Below are 20,946 nucleotides of genomic sequence, written 5' to 3'. Positions count from 1 at the left end.
CTTTGAACTTTATATTGTAATAAATAAGTCCATATATATACTTTCGAACTTGTAAAAAAATTAATTCCTATCATAAAAATTTCGTCAAAATTAAATGTTTTTTGTTTTAAGAAAAACATATGTGACAGTTTAATTGGGGCAAAAATTGTACATATTAAAATTAAAAAGAATTTAAAATGTGGGGATTAAATCATTATAAATGAGATTCAAAATTGTTATTACCATAGCTTTAGGAACTGAAAGTACTTTCTAAACTTTTTGGTTCTTCGTACCACAAGTTTGAAACTACTTATCCATACTAATTTATGGTAAAAACAAATAACCATTTGGATATATGTAACTTTGTGGATAAGGTGCCTAAAATACCATCAGAAAGGTATAATTGTTACAAATAACCATTTGGATATATGTAACTTTGTGGATAAGGTGCCTAAAATACCATCAGAAAGGTATAATTGTTGTAGTATCTTTTTCATACAATTTGTTTGTCATTATGTACATAAAAGATTTTAGGCTAAATGAAAAGTAAACCTCTTTTTCTCTAATAATTATTTGCTACAAATAAATTCATTCTTCTTCTTTAAGGTATGCACATTTGTTTAGTTAAGCAAATGTGAAGTGGGGATGTGGACATTCTAGCTACCTCAGTAAAATAAAGAGAGGTATAAATTTTTAACCACCACGATGTTAATGTTGCGTTACATTCTTTGTTGAGGATCTCATACATTAGAAGAATCAAGAAATCTCATAATGTTTATTAAATACATGTACCGTGATTCTCATTGTAAATTAGTTTTTAGATAGAACCTTATGTTATCTAATACGATATCAAAGCCCATTAAACTCAAATGGACATTCAGTTTAAACAAATTTTGAATCTGATCTTAAAAAAAAATTAGGTGAATAAAAAATCACGTAACTAGTGTCTTACAACATGCTCTTATGCAAGGTATAACAAGATTCATCACAAAAGTAAACAGCAAGATAAAGATACAAGAATTGGTAATAAGTTCGATGCAAGATCACCTGATTGTCCATTGAAAAGAAACTTCATTAAATGAAATAGTTCAATAATTACAACATAGGTTCTTATATGTTAGAACCATCTAACAGCGACTCACGCTAAGCCAACTTCTATATTTCTACTTGGACTCTAAAGTACGGGATCCCTTCACTTCTATCAATGCTCTAACTCAAACATGCATTCAAGGCATTCAAGATCCCCTCAAAAGAAAAACACTCAGGTTTCCTTTTAAGTATAAGCTTTACATTGACTTCAAATCTTATGTCCACAAATGCTTTCTTATCAAGAAACAAAAGGAAGCTTTACATTAAGCTCTCAACACACAAGTTACACTTTCAGATTTCAATAAATACCACGAAACACAAATAACCATGAGACTCGAAAACATGACCTCTATACTTCTTAAGGGAAAAGTCGTCACAAAACCTTTTCAATGATGGCAATATAAATATCAAAACCCTTAGAAGGGTTATGATGAAAATATCTCTAAAATGGTTGAAAGGAAAACACCATAGAAATTCTACACCAAATAAGGAAATAAACTTTCCAGATGCAACCAGCTTGTCGAAACACATAATGCTTGACATTGTGTAGAACATTTGTCTGAAGAAAAAATATAGCCAATAAAAAATTACAATTATACAAGAAAAAATAGTGAAACTAAAAATACATCATCTTGAAAAGATACGTTGAAGATTCCATATTGAAAAAATTAAGGGAGTACATGACTTTATAATGTTTATAAGATGCGTGAATTACTTCTCTCATTGCTAGTTGATTTTGAAAAACAATTCATATTATTTAATACTTTTTCGTTTGGTAAAATGGAATTTCAGATGGTAATGCAATGTAGGGTGGGAAGCAAGAGAGAGGAATGCATATATATATAAATTATATATACTATATATAATATATATACATAGAAGAAGAAATGATTCGAAGAATTTTGGAAGATCGATGAAGCCAGAAAGAGAGGAACATAGTGGCTGGTCAAACATGCCATACAGCCTACAAACATGGCTTCTTCTTTGGACCCACTTTTCTTCCACACATGTCTTCTCCTTATGCCCCCTTCCTTTTGGCCCCCTAATCCCTTTTAGCCTTCCCTTCCCCCTTTCATCTCCCTATAATCATTTCCCATTCCTTTCTTTCTTTCTAACTCACCAACTTTCAACAAAAATGAAGGTCTTTACATAATTAACAACCTCTCCTAACACTGCATTTCATATCCTTTCATTCTTATCATTCTTATTATTCTTCTTCATTCTACTACATACTCTTCTTGATTAATTTAATCCACCACTTTCTTGTTTTTGCTTTCCTTCCTTCAGATCTTCAATTGGGTGCACAAGACTTTTCATCATACTCTTCTCAAGGGTTTAATTTCTCTCTCAATTTTCTCTCATGTTATTGCATTATTTTCTTCATTCGGGTTGACTTGGAAATTTCTCATACACATGAAACCACAAAAAAAAGAAAAAAAAACATTCATATCTTTGTATCTTATCTGCTAAGTTATGCTCCGATTGAAAAATTGAGTGTTTTATTTTGCAGAGGGTTTTGCGCAAAATGGGACGAAGAAGAATGAAAGTTCAGGCATTAATGAAGTGGATAGGCATGCATTGTTGAAGCAAGTAGAGTTTGATCATGTGGAAACGCTTCATGACTGGAGAGATGGCATTCTCACCATTGGCACATTCGGGTTCGAATCATTGAAGCCTTCGAACGAACAGAAGGAATATCTCGTGCTCGAGAGTGAAGAAGACGACTACGAGGACAAGGAAGAAGAGGAAGAGAAATCGTTGGTTAACGATGAAGATGACGACATTATCGGTTACTTGGAAGACGAAGAGCTAAACCCTTTGATGTTCACAGCATTTGGACACAAATCAAAGGATGTATGTGTTGAGAAAGGAGAAGATTTGATCATTGGAGCTTATGAATCGAAATACAGTGGGATTATGGAGATGGAGAATGAAGAGAAGAAGAAAAAAGGGGAGAGGAGAATCACACTGGCAGACTTGTTCTTGGCTGATGCAAGAGATGTGGCAAAAGCTCTTGAGGATGATAAAGTGCTTCAAAAGAAAACAGCTGATGTGAGAAGTAAGAGTGGCCTCTCCTTTGCCAAGAAGCTTATCCCTCGAGTTAAGGAGGATTCACATCCCATTAAGAACTTTCAACGAGTGAGTAACCTTGTTCTTGTTGGTCTTTTGTGGTTTTTAGAATGTTTTTTTCAAAAACCAAATGTTTGTCAGCTAGTTGGTCTGCATTTTTTTTTTCAACAAACTACACAATGAAAATATTATAAAATAAAATAAAAATTTGTCACATGAAAAATTGTGATTACGAAACTCATGTGAAAAATTGTGGTTACACCACTGAGCTAAGTGACAAAAAAATTAGGAGGCAGCAGCCGAGCCAGTAGACAAAGTATTATTTTTCTTGTTAGAAGGATAAAAGGTGGGTTGTATTTTTAATTAATTAATTTTTTTTTTTTTTTTTTTTTTTGTAGTTTTGGGAAATATAGGTTAAAAACATATGTTTTAAAATTTTAAAGATAATAAACTCGGGATGGCTTTTTACAAGTTTTTCCGACTAAAATGGTCGAGTTTTGTAGGCTTTAGGGTTTAGAGATAATAATCTTGGGATGACTTTTTGGGTTACTATTCAAACAAAATTTTTTAAATACATTCATGTCTAATATTTTTTGTTCCAAACAAAATAAAAAAAGTTAAAATTATTTCTTGAATTTCAAATCTCAAGATTTAAATCATTTCTTAAACATTCTTAATTTCAAATGGTGGGTTAATGTTCCATAATTCTAAAAATTCACTTGAAATAATAAAAAAAATAAATAAATAAAATTTCATTTAAAGAAAAAGATCCCAACAAAAGCAACCTGAAAATTGTTCATCGAAAGTACAAAACATGCATGTTGTAATGTTTATATGCTCAAAAGAGAAAAAAAAAGTGTTATAGGACAGCAAAATTGAATTTATTTACTACCAACAAAAAGGAAAGAAATGATGGATTTAATGACGTATTGTATGATGCAACGCGTATGCAGTTGATGAGAAGGATGCTGAAGAAGAAGATCCACCCAGAGATTGAAGACAAGATCAACAAAGCATCACCTGACCTAACTCACCAAATAGGAATGCCCAACAATGGAGGATTTGAAACCTTTGAATCTCTCTCTCTTCTTCCAACTCAAGGTAAATTATACATACTCCTTTCGTCTTAACATCGGATTTTCGTGTGATCGTACCAATACTAATATATTGGATCTCATCAAAAGCGTACTTGTGCGAACATAGTACTAACTACTAAATTGAGTGACCCTCGTTTTAAACAAATTTTAAATTAATATTGAGTTTTTTACTTAACAAGAAATAAAAAAATGGGAAATAGGAATGTTTCTAAACTACTCCTTAAGTTCTCAACCTAGGTTAAGGTTATCTTGGAGTTTATTCCTAAAGTCTCGTTGGGTAAAGATTTCAATTTTAGTTTTCTGTTTTAAAAATCTATGTTTATCTCCTCTTGTTTTTTCAATTTATCGGTTTCACGTTTTTTAAAGAAATACTTAACCCCTAGCTAAATTTTAAAAATAAAAATAAGTTTTTTGAAACTTTTTTTTTTTTTAAGTTTTCAAAACAATTTGAGTTTATCAAATGGAGCCAAAATATTGAATTAGACTGATGGTTATTTTGAATGAGACTAATTAAAACACAAAATCCACCATCATTGAAAAAATGAGATGAAAAACAATCAAACCGATCAAAATTGAGTCAATTTCTGTCTATTGGTCTCTAATAATTACCCAATTGGATCATTTCAAATCCAAAATACATTGTTTCATTTGATTACAGCTAATTCAACTTTAGTTTTAACCCAAAATCAAAATAGACAGATTCACCTAAACTCATATCCAAAAGACTAAAATTTCCACTAATCCAACAACTTAGCATAGGGTATCGTGGTGAAACAATTAAACAACAATGTAGGCCCTAAAAATATATTTGAATCTTTTTCACAAATTTCAATCAAGCTCTATGATCAAATGGGATTGAAGATTTACTTGCATATCACATATAGAAAAAGTTTCATTACTGTCCTTTTATTTTATCCATGTGACATTGAAAGTGAATGGGTCCATGTAATCACAAACAACCCAAAAGCAAATTCCAAGTAAGAAGCAGTCAAACAAATCGGTCACAAATCTTTTCCTATCATACAATTCGTGCTATTAAATGCAAACTCATATAATCTGGTGGGTTCTGACATGTTTAGTAGGGAACTAAATTATTTATTTACTTTTCGAAAATAAAGCATGTTTGGATTGACTTTTCCTGAATTTAAAAATAATCAATGAAAAATTCGTTAAGTAATTGGAAAATAAATCTAAATAAATCCTTAATTTCTTTTTAAATATTTTGAATTTTTTAATCATTGATTGGTTTTTTTGTGTTTCTTTATGTGCAGATGCAATTGTCTGATGGATTTAATTAATAAGTGTCTTTTAAGTCGTCTCTGATTGTTCAGAGTTGTGCTTAATTATCTCTTATGGTAATTGTTGAAAACAATGTTGTTTATTATTATTATTATTATTATTATTTTTGTTCGTTAGGTGTTGTATATGAATCTTTAAATTAAGACTACTTGATTATCTGTTTTGTAAGTTGTTTTGGGATTAGCAAACAGTCATGGAAGTGTGGTTTGTCGGTCAGTTCTTGGCGTTTCCTTTAGTTGGTCAAATTATTCATTTTCAATCAATATATGTTCATTATTCATTTTTCACTTTTTCATAAGCCTGATCGAGACGATTTTGTCATGCAATTCATATTGTATAAATTTAAAACTAAATATTTGTAGTATTTCGCAGTAGATCGAATCGAACAACATAGGACCTATAGATATTTTCTGGTGAGCTAATAATCCAATTTAAAGTGGAGAGGGGGATTTGGAATTAGAAAAAAAGTCGAGATGTGATAAAAGTAAAGGGTAACAACATAATCTCACTAAATCATTTAGCTTAGAAGAAGGGGTTAATATGATTGCAATTCCACCTTAGAAACTAAAAATAGAACTATTTGAAATGCAAGCACATGACCGATTTACATAACGAAGTCAACTCGGTTGAAAAACCAACTTGTTAGAAAAGTCGAGCAAATACCCAACTAATAATTAAGACTTAACGCCTCAATTAAACCAAAAGTTGGTGTATTGGGGCACCATCGTTATCCGTGTAAATCAAAATATTTGGATTATGCTTAAAAGGCATACTACCAAGATGGTTAATAATCTGAATAGCAGAATTTAATTAATTGATTTCTCTCTAATGTTAAACTGGTCATGCAAATATGAGTTTTGGAACAACTAACAAAAAAAAACATCAAGATTTATCTAATGCTACTTGGTAACCGAAACGTGACTTTTACGGTCATGCAACGACTTTTAGCTATTAGCTAGATATCCATTTATAACTAGATCGACGATGTCCATTTAAAAACACATAATAAAGAATAAGAACGAGGATAAAAAATGCTAGAAATATATTGAAATGCCTTGAATTATTTATCTAGTAGTCCAAATGACCAAGACTAGGATCTTGGCTAACTCTACTAGCGTCTTTAAATTTGTAATCTGATATTTTTCCCACTAATAATAAACTACTCTTTCACTCTACTCATGGACGTAACTTGTTAGAGTTTTGGAATTGTCTATATTTGTTTAAAGGTGTTTGACTTCTGTTGTATAGGCTATCTTACTAGTTGTCTCAAGTTATATTTTGCAGGATGTCTCTCGAAATGTCGATATGCATGTCATTTGTTTCCTTATTTGGAAAAGCCCTTGCATTTATTTCTCTTGAACATTTTCCTTATTTAAGCTCGATAGATTTTGAATGAGGATATTTTCCTCTTCTTTTTTTTTTTTTTGTGCATATTTGAGAGCAAGTTGTCGTCTTATTAGAGTTGTCACTTTGAGTATTTTGGTTGAAGCTTTTCAAACCGTGTTGTGGTTGCATGTCACTCTTAGAGATTGTGGTTCAGACTTCTTGTAGATCTTGAGGTTATGCTTGAGATCATTTTGAAGCTTGTTACGTGAGAAGGTTATCTTAATCTTAGGGGGAGTGTCACACCCCCTCCCAGATTACAATTTTAATTTGGAAAAGAATATGACGATAGCAGTTACCAACCCTTTGTGGCACCTACTGCCTAACTAACTTCCTTAACTTGCTTAGAACATCCTAGAAATATTACTTAACCTTTAATTAACTTTTAGAACTTTAAATAATTTTAACAACCTCCGGGGTTCAACAATAATATAGTTATATCTTACCTACATAAAAAGAGTTCAATGGGTCCCAATACTTAACACTAGTCCCTAACATGAACAGACATTTACAATGAAACACCTAAACTTTTCTTTAACTTGAACTTTGACTGGAGTCCTTAAGTGGTAGAGCAGCAGTGTAGTTAACCTCTGGGGAATTGACCACTACCTAGAGAGGAGAAAACATTTAAAATGAGTGAGCTACTAGCCCAGTGAGTGACTATAAATCATAAACATCATGCATTGAACTGAAAGCTATCAAGCAAACTCATACTTAAAAAATTTCTTAAAACATAACATGCATAGCTGAAAACATTACTTGACTTAACTCTTTATTTGAGAGAGAACGCCCTTTTACTCGATCCCTCAATGTTTATCCTTAGTTGGTATGGAGTGTTCTCAACACATCCAACGTTTACTCTACATACATGCAAGTGGTAATAATTGTGAAACTAAACCCTATTTTTCCTACTTAAGTGAGTAATTAGTATGTTAAACAAGTTGAGGTATAAGTTAAGGTTATGTTGTAGGGAAAATTTTGAGAAAATGGAAGAAGAAAGTTCTAAGTGTTAAAATAGGACTCGAGTAGTATGTTAGGAAGCACTTGGTGGAGGAAATTTGGCTAAGTGTTGAAACCAAAGTGGCCATGCATTGAGATCTTGATGCATTGGTGCATAGGGCCTTGTGGGCAGAAGCCATGCTTAATGGAGGTTAGTAGATCGCATGGTAGGCGTGGAAGAAGAGGTTGATTTCTAGGCTAAGTACTGGTTGAGTAGGGTACCATGCGTTAGCATGGATGATGCGCTAGTAATAGGTATGCACTGATGGAGGTTATGCGTGCACGAGTTAGAAGGGCCGAAAGGGATTGCATGCGATGAGCATTAGCCTTTGCTTTTATAGGACATGGACGCGTACATGGATAAGAACGCAAAAGGCTATACGGCTGTGTGTGTGGTAGCTTGAACGATCAGACAAGGCGCTGGTGGATGCACACGCGCAGGCAAGTTGATGCAAGGTGATGCACGAGGATGAACGCTCTTGTTGCATGCAAGGATAGACGCAAGGCACTGGGCGTGTGTGAGGCGTGCAGCTGGGAGCTATGCCATGCCGAGGCTGGTAAACCATTCGATGCCAAGCTGTTAGGCTAGGCAATGAGATGGCTATGCATTAATAAGGTAAGCTATGCGATTGGTAGGGTGAGCTATGTGTGGAGTCTATGCATCACCTCAAACAAAATCCATGGAAGGGAGGTTAGATAATGGCTTTAGGCTAAGTGTAGGGCAAGAGGGACGCATGAGGGAAAGTTGGACGCATGAGTGGCTCTTGAAGCAACCATGCGCTCAACATATGCATTGAGATGGAGCATTCTTAGTTGTTAAGGAACAAAAAGACAACAAGATAAGTTAGGTAGCTCAACCAAATGAAATGTTGGCCAAACCAAGTAGGAGGTGGGCGCATACATGCATAGGATAAGAAAGGAGAAGAATAGGAGGTGGTATGGAAGTAGGTGGTGGCATAATGAGATGAAGACACACCAAACGTCCATAAGAAGGAGGTGTCATGCATTGGTAATATTAGAGGACGATAAGGATGATTTGGAAAGCCTATAAATACCTCGAGGGACCTTCATTTTGGAATGAAACTCATAAATTTTCTCAAAAGAGCTTAGAAGAGAAGAGGGAGACTAATTTAGGCATCGAGGAAGGACCTCTAGGCATCCAAGATGCTGACTGGGCATTGATATTACACCCAGGCATTGGGGAAAGTTTTTGACAACATAGAAGACTATTACACCAACTTCAAATGAAGAGTTCTCTCAAAATACTCGTGCGAATCAGATGATTCATGAGCTAAAATCTCATAAATTGGGTGTAGTTTATGTGTAAGGCTGCTGTGAGGAAGTTCTAAGAGAAGGGTTGTCAAAATTGAATGAAACAGAGAAGTATTCACAGAATATGTGACAGTAGATCAAGGTGGAGTAATCTTGGGCTCTTGAGCCTTGAGTTGGAATTTGAAGCTCAAAGTTTAAGGTAAGTAAGTTATGACATTTCTAAACAAGTTTTTAGAACGAAGTGTCTCAAAATAAGGTATGGAATAATGAGTAATCTGAGCTTTAAACTAAATCTTGAAATTAGGATTCGAAAAGGGAGCTAGGAGGAACCAGGGAACTCACAAGGGTTCCAGCAAATAAATTGTGAGTGGTATTCTTTTTAGGGTCTGTAAGCATATCTTGTAATTTCTATGTTTATGTTAGGAAATGAGTCACCGAAACGAGGATGAGAATATGTGACCAGGATGCTCAGGGGGTCAACAAACCTAGTTCCTAGGCCTGGGACAAAATCTCATAGGATGATAAGGGGGTCATGAGGCTTTGTTCCTGATCCTGTAGCAGAAACCTCATATGAGATGGTCAGAGGGCCTATGGACCTAGCTTCTGAGCCCAAAAAAGGAGAAACTATGTGCACATAGGAGATACAGTGGATATGATGAGTATTAGCTTTAACTTTCTACCGTGTGTGTAGGTAGGGCAGAGATCAGACTCATTCAACGTTGAGGTTTGAGTGTTAACCTCATATTGTGATATGCTTGTATTGTTATGACTTGAAAAAGACTTTATAAGTTATTTACCACTCACTTAGCTTTTTGAAGCTCATTCTTTTCTTCTATGTTTTTCTTTCCAGGTAGCGAATGATGAGATATTCTAGGGTGTTGCTAAGGTCAAGTTCTACCATACTACAACCATACTTTCGAGTTTAAGTTGTTGTTAGTTTCTGTAGTTAAGTGTCTGTAATTACTCAGTTGAATTGAGAATTGTGTAAACTTTTTATTTGTTGTAATAAAATAATTTTAGCCAAGGGTTGTGCTTATATTTACTTGGTTGAGCGGTTAATTTGAGTTAAGGTAAGTGAGGTAAGATAGGTAGTAAGTATAAGAAAAGGGTGGTATCTGTCGTCCTTACGCCTCCTTTTGGGTTCGAGAGGTAAGCTCGGGAGGGGGTGTGAAAATAACTAAGTACAATCATACCTTAGGTACTATGGTCCAAATACCTTATCAATCTCATTGTCCTTAAGTATCAGGTTCATCATAAAGCTTACTCATTGAAACATGTATACATAAAAGCATAGTAACATAAGACACATGTTTAAACATCTTTTATTGCATAGCCATAAATTTCCAACGCAGCTTGTAAGAACATGCTTTCATAAACTTCCTTTTAAACTAGCATGTGTCATTAGCCCTTTAAAACTTAGTTTGCTCGGAGTTTATCATTTAAACATACTTTACATTAAAGCTAGCACGAAAACCATTCTTTTTTTTTTTTTAATAATCATGCGTTTACTAAATATTTTAAAAACAATAGTTTGTCACTCACAACCTTGGGCGTTCCTCCTAGGGTTGATAGGCTTCTCCTATTGGCATTAACCCTGTGGAGATGTAAACATACTTAGCTAATGCCATTGGTCTCCTTGTGAGACTAACTCACCTAAATGAGCTTCACATTTAACTTAAAACATTATTTTCCATCCCAGCGCATACCTCCTCTATGTGCTCAAGACTTAGAAAATTATTGGGTGTTGATGTTAAACCATACAGCCACAAACACCATCTAGGCGCTAGCGTGCCTATGCGCCCACTCAGCCATTCGCCCTAGCACACTCTATATAGCCCTTGCGTTCAGCACCTCGCGCGCTTACTTGCACAGCCTCGCGGGTAACCTATCGCTCAGCCTATCACATCCCTTGCATGCAATTTAGCTCTTCGTGTGTGCATCCACCATCATCAAGGCCTGGTCGTTCAAGCTGCTTGCTTGCTCATCTTAAGCATCTTCCTACTTATTCAAAACAAAACTCTTGATTCATTTTTTTAGCTCGGATAACTTATTTTCCAGATCTTATCCTGAAAAATTAAAATGTTTTGACTTGCTTAAGTTAAAATTTGAGCTCTAAATTCCTTGTGATTTGACCAGAAGCCTTCAATCTTCACCTCTGGCCTAGATTCATCCAAGTGCCCGACCTTCTTGGAGAAACTTCAGATTTCACCATGATTCCTCAAGAATCTTCTTCCAACAGCCTAGGAGCTTTAACTACACTCTTTAAGCTTTCACGTGGCCCTGAAATCTCTCTTTTAGCAAAGGTAAAATGCTCAAATCGAGCTCTTGAAGTAGGACGTTCTTTTATACTAGAGACTACATGCTCACAATTCATCCTTAGGCTGACAACTCACTTACTAAGTGGGTTTAATTCCCCTAGTCTTGACAGTTGGCCCACTCAAGTCGGTGGTTAAGCTGTGATCACCTCTTAAATCATTGCATGTTCACCATCCTCTTACCATTGCATGGCACATTTGTACGCACACTCTCAAGGTCAACACACATACTCAATTTTTTTTGCACCCATCGCCTACCTAAGGTCATCGTCTGGCTTTCCTTGCTCACAACCCTTGCCTTGTCAACACATAACAACTATCATACATCTAAGGCCTTCTGTGTTATGTCGCACACATCCTTGCTTAACTAACCTCACATGAGGCTTGACCAACGCATAGCCCACGCCCATCACATGGCACACTTTCAGCCAATACTTAATCATTTTCTCCATGCTTCACCCTCATCATGCGCTAATCCAACCTCTATGAGCATGGTTGCCGCCTACCCATCAATGCTAGGCTTCCACACTTAGCCAAATTTTTTCGTACCAGGTGTCTACACACCTTGCAACCCGAGAGCTTCATCTTCCACACTTAGAACATTTTCTTTTTCTTTAATCATTCGCAAGCTTTTTACTATAAATATAACATTAACTTATACTTAACCTTAATTAACATCCTTAAGTAGGGAAAATAGGGTCCAGTGTTTACAGGGAGCCTAAGACATCATTGCTTGAGAAGAGATTCTCAAAGTTAGAAGAAACCTAAGTTCATCAAGTGAAGTGACTTGTTAGAAATATTTTTAAATAATAATATATAATTAAAATATGAGTTATGCATGTGGATTAATAATTTATCAAATAAAGTTATTTTATTAGATTGAGCCTTATTATATGTTCTAATTGTAGGATTGTATTAGCAATAGCAGAAGCACAAGAATCATCTAAGCATTCAAATTCACTAATTTTGGCAAAATATTAAGCATGTTCTTGCAGAAAAACAAGTGAGTTTCAAGACATACCACTTGTAGAACTTCTGCAAAGCTCCTTTTCCAGCTACTATCTTCTCCAAATCTTGTTGTAGACTACCTCAAGATCGTCTCCACTATTCTCTTGGTGCTCTAGATTGAGTTGTGGGACTCAAAACAAGCTTGAATCAAGGGATGAAGGAGAAATGCTTACTGCAGTAATCTTGTTGAAGAACCCAAATTTTCACTGAAATTCTCTATATATTACATCACCAATTTTTACTCCAATCTCTTCATTATATTGTAGATCAACATGCAAGGGAGAGGCTTGCTTGAGTTGCAGCTCATGCTTGGAGAAGACAAGACCAAAAAGATGCATTATGTGTGAGCTACTTTAACGATGGATAATGGAAAATCTTCATTTCCATTCAAGTGTTTTGTTTTCTAATTTTCAAATTTTATCTCAAAAATTAAAATTTGATTTTATAAAATCTATTTTGATTTTAAAAATGAAAATTTTAATTAATTTCATAAATTAATTATTAAATAAAACTTAATTAATTTAATATCAAATATTAAATTAATTTTAACACATATCCATCTTTATATATTTAAATCATAATTAAATATATATAAATTCCCCTATTCCATTTAATTCTCAAATTAAACATGTAATTATATCTCATATAATTACTAATTCCTGTAATACTAATTTGAACGTTTCAAATTAACTTATCACGCTATTCTAGAGTTAGTCCCTTACCAGCTAGTAGAGGGACCTCGCAAGCCTATAGATCATGGGCTCCAACGATTCAAGATTAATTGGTTAAACTCATTAGACCAAATTAATCTCCATTCGTTAACTAATGGGTCACTCCACTAAAGCCCATAGTTGCACTCCCCTCACTGTAGATATATTATGTCCACATAATTTAACCATAATTAGCAAGTCGATTCTTCACAGGTTGTTCGTAATAACGGCTGGGTCAAATATCTGTTTTAACCTTGAGATTACATCTTATTTCTCAAGTTCCTACCGATCCTCTAATGTACAACTGGTTTGTGATCAAATCACTAAACCAAACTCTCTCAGCCTAGTGGATTCAGTACTTGAGAGAACAACTGTCACACCCCACCCCAGACCACTCTCTTAGCCTAGGAAAGGGCGTGACTGCAGCAGTTATCAATCCTTTAGCTGACACTTACTGCCTAATAACTCTTGCGGTATAACTTTGATACCAAAATATAACTCATATACAGCGGAATGTCTATAGGCCAAAAATTTATGAATTCCGAAACATAACATGTTTAGAGTCATTACAACACTAGATCCATAAGTCCCAAAACCTAAAAATCCTAGTCCCTATATGAACAACAGTAACATGTGTACAATATAATAGTAACCACCTAACAGACGGGTTACAATATCTTTATCCTTTAGTGGCAGAGCAGATGCAGAGCTATCTTCTGAGGATTTGACTGCTACCCGGGGGGGGGGGGAAGGAAAACATTTGAAAATGGGGTGAGCTTGCTAGCCCAGTGAGTGACTTAAGAAAGATAATTGATTCTCATGCAAAATTTCAATAAAGAGTTTTACTGAAATATAAACTTTCTACAGTACCTTGTACCGCAGTATAAACATTTTCCAAGCATAAAGCATATAAAGCTGTTTTAATGATAAAATATTAAAACTGTCTCTCAGTTAAGAATAACCCCACTATGGGTAAAAACAATCCCAACACCAACTGCTAGTCAAGAGAGAACCCTTTTGCTCAATCTCTGACTCTAACTACCTACGTGCACGTGGCCATACTAAGTACCGTCATACCTTAGGTACTTCTGCTCAAATACCTTCTCAAATGTCCTTCAGTATCGAGCTACTAGGATACCTTCTCAAATGTACTTCAGTATCCGGTTGGTTTGGTACCTTCTCAAACGTCCTTCAGTACCAATAGATACCTTCTCAAATGTCCTTCAGTATCTAGTTGGGCGGATACCTTCTCTAATGTCTTTCGGTATCATGTTTTAAGTAAAACTAGTCATAAATGACTTTCTTTAAAGCATGTAAAGTATAACACATATAAAAACATAGATTTAAAGATACTAATGCATGCTGGGTATATTTAACACATATAAATAGCTTTTCAACAAACTTCCCACACATGCATGCATTTAAAACATAACTCATGATTTGCTTGGAAATCACTTTGTAAAACTAGCTGACATGAGAATAATCTTCTTTAAAACATGCTTTCTATAAAATATTTTAATTCAAACATTTTAGTCAAAAAGTTTTAGTCACTCACCTCGATCGCTTAGAAACTTTTCACTCTAGTAGTTCCTTTTCTACCTCGGGCTCGCTTTTTCACCCCTAGAATTCATATTCAAATTACAGCTCAGATTACTCATAGTTCTAAACCTTATTTTGAGATACTTCCTTCTACAAACATATTCTAAAATGTCTCAGGAATCTTACCCTAAAATATTAACTCAGAAGTTTTCGTGGTTTGGCCGGAATCATAAAAAACTCAAGACTGGCTTAGCTTACTCGACAGCTCGACTCTTCTGTATTTTCCTCATTCTCCAGCCTTATTTGTTGGAGCTTCTTCTCCGGCAGCCCCACCATGAAACCTAGACTCTCATAGCTTTCAGATGGCTTTGAAATCACTCCAAATGCACAAATAAATTGGGAGAAATCCTCATCCCAAGTTGATGCTGCTTTCCAAGCTTCACTGTCCAATGCGTCCTCTTTTAAATTCTATGATCAACGCATGGATTTTGGCCTCAACGTAAGATTTTCTCAATTCCCCCACTCTTTTTAATGTATTTTTGAATTGTGATATGAAAATGAAGTCTTTTGGCACTATTTATAGGCATCCAAACCTTCTCCAATGTCGACAGCTCCTACTTGGCTGCATGTCCAAGTGTTTCCTCCTCACACCAACAACGCAATTCTTTGATCAACGCAATCTAAGTGTCCTTCTCCTATGTAGCCAACGCATGAGATTCTAATCTGATGCAACCACCTCAAATTCTTAAGGCTTAAGGCTTCCTCCCAAGAAAACACATGGTTTGATGACATTTTCCTTATGAGCTCAGCCTTCTGATGCATTCATTCCCTTCAATATGCGTTCACTAGGGTGATTCTCAATGCATACAACTAGCCTAAGGTATCAACGCATAATGTACTTAGAACGCATAGTAGGTCCTCAACGCATAGTATGATTCCAACACATAGCAATCCTTAGTTTCCCTTAATTTCAAACATAGCACCATCGCAACCCTTAACCATCGCAAGAGCCAACACCATGCGTCCAACTTAGTCTATCGCATGGCCTATGTTCGTTTAAGCCATCACCAACCTCCAACGCATCGCAAGGTCGCACGGCTCCAACGCATTGGCTTAGCATCAACGCATAGTATTGCACTGCCGCATCCAACTCTTGGCAATGCCTTTTGCCAATACTTCGGCCAATCATGCGTCCAACCTTACAAATGCATGGTTGCCTTTTCCACTTATGCGTTAATGTCTCCTAACTCTTTACGCATGGGTCCTTTTGACCTTACACTTAGCCAATATTTCATCAATTATGGCTTAACCCAAAGCTACTAAAGGAAAATCTATTCAACACTTAGACATTTCCTTCTTTTCTACATAGGATTTGACTTTCTCCTAGTTAATTTCCTTAACCACCTGCTTAAGTACGGACAATGGAAATCCGGGTTTCACAACAACCTTTCTCCTATCCCTAAATCAGGTAGGCGTGAACTTCGTCTTACACCCTATGTCTCCAGCTATCTATTCGATCTTACCCCTAAAATGGGAGACTTATTGAGCCAGCACTATTGAGCCAACCCTTAACTATGCAAATCTAAGGGAAATCTCGAATAAACAGGAATTCATAGTTAGCTCAGGATTAAGATCGAGTTACCTAGGTCATCTAGGTGAAATAGTCAATCTGAAACAGTAAAAAAGGTTATAAAGTAAGAGTGACTTATTTCTTGGTCCTGATCTTATGCAAACTCATTGCATAGGACGCCCCCACTCCTCATGTCCTAACATGTACGAATTAGGATCACATTGTATGTAGCACTTTACAACTTTTTGTAACAACTACAGAGTAGGCCGCATCCAATGGTGTTACTAGAATAAGGTACCCAACCTTATTCATGTACCATAGATAATTTTGACTATTTACTCGAACCTGATCAACTCTTATGTCTCCACATAAAGTCCAAGTACTCATAAAATAGTCATGGTCTTAGTTTATTGGATTTAGACTTTCATACAATGTATAAGATCAATAACGATATATTGATTATAGAAAATGTTTATCATTATACAAACTGCGAGTTTTAGGATATAAAACCCAACAATACTCCCACTTGTACTAAAACTCCAGTAGATCAATGGTAACTTGTAGAAATACAAGTTATTTATGCTTCCTTATTCATATACAAGTTATTTATGCTTCCTTATTCATATATTGAAAATTAGCTCAGAAATACAATAATTATGAATTATCGCAAATACACCCACTAACATCATTAAGATGGTAGAAGAGGATATTTCTACTTTGTTTTGCAGGAAACCAAGTCACCGCTTGCGATCAAGGCTCAAGAAGAAACTGAACAATGCATCTCTGTGACATTGCGCCCGCCAATCAACAATGAAGAGACGATTAATGCAATGACGGCGCAATGCGACAGTCGATCCCGAGTTAAATTTATACTGTATGCGGTAATAAAAACAACACTGCATGCGAGCAATCGATCGAAAGATGCAGCTGAGCAACGCAAACGCGGAGGATTGTGACATGTGTACAACTAACTGTTGTGTAGATTTGACGGTCTGATTGCATAACAAAAGGAATATTTATTCCTCCATCTTCAAAATTTCCATAACAATAAGTGGGGTCCACAAGCCAAGAGTCAAAGCTTTTCAACTATAAATACCCCCATAGAATTCAGAGAAGATATACCTGATACGGGGGCTAATTGATGCTAGATTATTAAGAGAGAGGCTGAGCTGAGTATTGATCGAAAGAAATCTGGATAGAGAAGAGACAAGGCCGAGAGGTGAGTCTCAGTGCAATTCTACCAAATCCCCGCTGTGAAGCTTTGTGCTTAGATCCCTGCTACCGGTTGAGCAAGCCTGAGAGGGAAGTTCATCCTTCCGCATGATCTATCCATGCCGGTGAGAAAATCTCCATCCAGATTGGTGCCAAGACGTTGGCGTTTATTTGTATTCGTTTCTAACTCTATTCATCAATTGTATTTCATTCTCTCAATCTCTTCATTCATAAATCATGTATCAGATGCTAAATAGTTTTATTGAGTGTCTTGATCATTTCCATTTCCACTTCTTTGTCTATTTTCGTTCCTCCATTAATCATTTTCTCCATGAAGTTTTCTTAATCCCTTAGTAATTAATATGAATTAAACGAGTAACTTAATCTGTGATAATGAGATAAATGCATTTAGCTAAGGCATGCTAGACGACATCTTCACCTATGAGAGTAGAAGTGAAGATGCCATTCTGATCTGTCGAGAGAAGGTTAGAAGAATGCGTTAACTAAAGCGAGTAGTACTTCCAGAGATGGAAGCAACCTTGTGTTCATTATGTTCGTCCCTATTTCACCACAGAGATGTGGGAACGTGGCTGATCACTGAGAGGTGTACGCTAAGGGAAAAGCGGAACCGTACTTGTTTCTTTAACGCAATTAAGGAACTTGCACTATTTGTATTAATTATCTTTTCTGTTTCTGCTTCGCACATAAGACTTGCCACCGCATAACACGATCTTTGTAGATTCTTGACAGTTAGCCTTAACCTCGGTATCTTGTATCATGAAACCTGTATCTTGTATCATCTTAGCTTAGGTTTACTTTATCGCAATTTATTTTATTATCGCATTTTTACCGCTTTACTTTACTTTATCGCATGTTTAATTACTTGTACACAAAATTCTTTTATAAACTGAAAAACCCCTAGTCGCATGTATCACAAACATAATGCAATAACCTTAAAAAGTCCCTGTGTTCGACCTCGGATCACACCGAGAAACTTGCAGTGGAATTATACTTGGTTCTAGTGCAAGGAAACTTGTGACAACGCACCGCATACTATAAGAACATTCATTATTAACGCATATCTAGAAGTAGTATCGCATGGCCTTGAACCTTGCTTGTAGTTTATATAACTAAAATTTGCATTATAAGTTTATGGCGCTGTTGCCGGGGAACTGGTAACGGGGACATGGACTTGTTCATTCATTCATCTCCATATTTGTATCAGTGCATTGTTAAAGACTAAAATTTGCATTACAAGTTTATGGCGCCGTTGCCGGGAACTGGTAACGGAGACATGGACTTGTTCATTCATTCATCTCCATATTTATATCAGCGCATTGTTAAAGACAAATTTTTTTTCAGACTTTTGGTGCATTAGGTAAACACGCCCATACTTGGAATAATCATCTATAAAACTGATGAAATGTTCATACCATCTTCTTGCTCTAACATTTAGAGGCCCACAAAGGTCTGAGTGAATTAGCTATAGGGGTTCTTTGGCTCTAAGACTTTTTCCAAGAAAAGATCATTTTGTCATTTAACCCTCAAGACAGAACTCACATGGTGGTAATAAACTGTCTTCCAACTTATTTAGATGACCATTCTTAACCAATCTCTTAATCCTGTTGAGATTTATGTGACCCAGTCTCAAGTGCCAAAGATAGATATTTATAGAAATCTTCCTTTTCTTATGAGTCCCAGCAGTTTTAAACATCTCTATGTTCAAAACGGATTTAATCTCAGTTGGTTTTAACATGTACAAGTTATTTTCTATTTTTGCAGAGCAAATCTATTTATTTCCCATTTTGATGAACACTTCACCATTTTCGAGATAAACTTTAATAATTTTGTTCTAGCAAACAAGAGACAGATATTAGATTCCTTTTCATAGAAGTAATATAATATACATTTTTCAAATAAATGTACTTATCTTCTATAAATAACTTCATATCTCCCACTGCTTTGGCTGAAACAATCTCCTTGATCCCTACCTTAAAGATTGTTTAACCTTCTGTTAACTGTCTCCAGGAACTTGTTTCCTGTAAGATAGTATATACATGATTAATGAAACCTGAATCAATTATCCAAATTTTATCATTTTCCACTATACATGCTTTGATAACAAGTAAATCATATTTATCTTGTTGTTCAAATTTGTTGGAGGAGGAAAATGATGGGATCATGCACGCAATCATGCGTTATACATGGCTAAAGCTATGCGTTTACGCCCATACGTCTGAGGTCATACGTTGGAATGAAAATGCGTTAATCTAGTATGCAATGACCATGTGTTTCTATCATAGGTTTTCTTAGACTCGAGCCAAGTATAACGCGAACGCAAGTTTCTCGGGTAATCCGAGGTCGAACACAGGGACTTGTCACTCAATAATGCTTGTGAAGCAATGCGTTTGAGGTGATGAATAAAAATAAAAAGAAGTTTAATGAATTGACACACTACTCCTACTCCTAACTAAAAAGATTGAGCAATAGAAGACTTGCGATGAGAATAAGTAGATACACAACAACCGTTAATGCATAATAATGTTTATTATCTTAAATAGCTCGAGTAATCCCAGATTGTCACACTAATGCATCGCACACCTCTCGGTGGTCAGCCGCATGATTATATCTCTATAGTGCATGGGTGTGTCGAGGATAAGACCATGCCTATCTCTAGGAACAATGCATACTTTGCTTTAGTGAGTTCCATCTCTTACCTTCACAGGTAGTTAGACGCGGCTATTTAACTTATAGACAAACATTGCAACAACCCATAGACAAGTGTTGCTATAGCCTTTCACCAAGCAAAGAGGATTAACTCACTATACTCGCACAACGCACACCTCTCGGTGGGTTGCTACATGCGTCCTATCTATAGGCTACACGATTAAGTATGCGATCGCCTTTGATAAATAAACCATGAAGGTAAATGATGATAAAGATAAAGATGATGAAGAAGACAACATTGAAGGAATCAATATATGCATTGATTACAAAATGTCTTAATATCTTAAGCTAAAATGTAATACAATACAGAGGTTAGAGGAGAAATGAAGGACTCTACGTCAAGGCTGCTGGTGGTGCCATGGATGAATGGTGGAGACGTCTCTCTGAAGCTGTATCTCTAGCGAAAGCTCCGATCGTCACTCGGCCTGGTTTGTGGAGATGAAGAATTCTCACTGAAAATCTCGCTCATTCTCTCATTTGTGATCGCAAACCTTTGCCTTGAAGCAGAAGTTTGGATGCTTTGAAATGAAGGTCCAAGGGGCTATTTATAGAGTTTAAACGCCGACAGCTATCATGATTGCATTATGTCTCATTGCTACCTTTGTCGCGGTATGGGAAATGTCACATCATTTTATCTTGTTGATACTCTCAAGGTATGCATCCGAGCTTGATCCAGT

General features: G+C 35.7%; 1 protein-coding gene across 1 annotated transcript; it reads left to right on the top strand.

Moving 5' to 3' along the window:
* Positions 1-2,066: 2,066 nt before the first annotated feature.
* LOC120068010 (NAD-dependent protein deacetylase HST1-like protein) lies at positions 2,067-5,821 on the top strand. The gene is made up of 5 exons (XM_039019670.2): positions 2,067-2,209; positions 2,356-2,401; positions 2,579-3,207; positions 4,092-4,239; positions 5,507-5,821. Exons 1-5 carry the CDS (start codon positions 2,204-2,206, stop codon positions 5,518-5,520), a joined length of 843 nt encoding a protein of 280 aa, XP_038875598.1. The 5' UTR covers positions 2,067-2,203; the 3' UTR covers positions 5,521-5,821.
* The last annotated feature ends 15,125 nt before the right edge of the window (positions 5,822-20,946 follow it).

Source organism: Benincasa hispida, chromosome 12 (genome assembly GCF_027475165.1).
Source record: "Benincasa hispida cultivar pf3 chromosome 12, pf3_genome.v1.1, whole genome shotgun sequence".
Lineage (NCBI taxonomy): Eukaryota > Viridiplantae > Streptophyta > Magnoliopsida > Cucurbitales > Cucurbitaceae > Benincasa > Benincasa hispida.
Note: the sequence above shows the minus strand (reverse complement) of the source record. Positions and strands in the feature narration are given on the sequence as shown.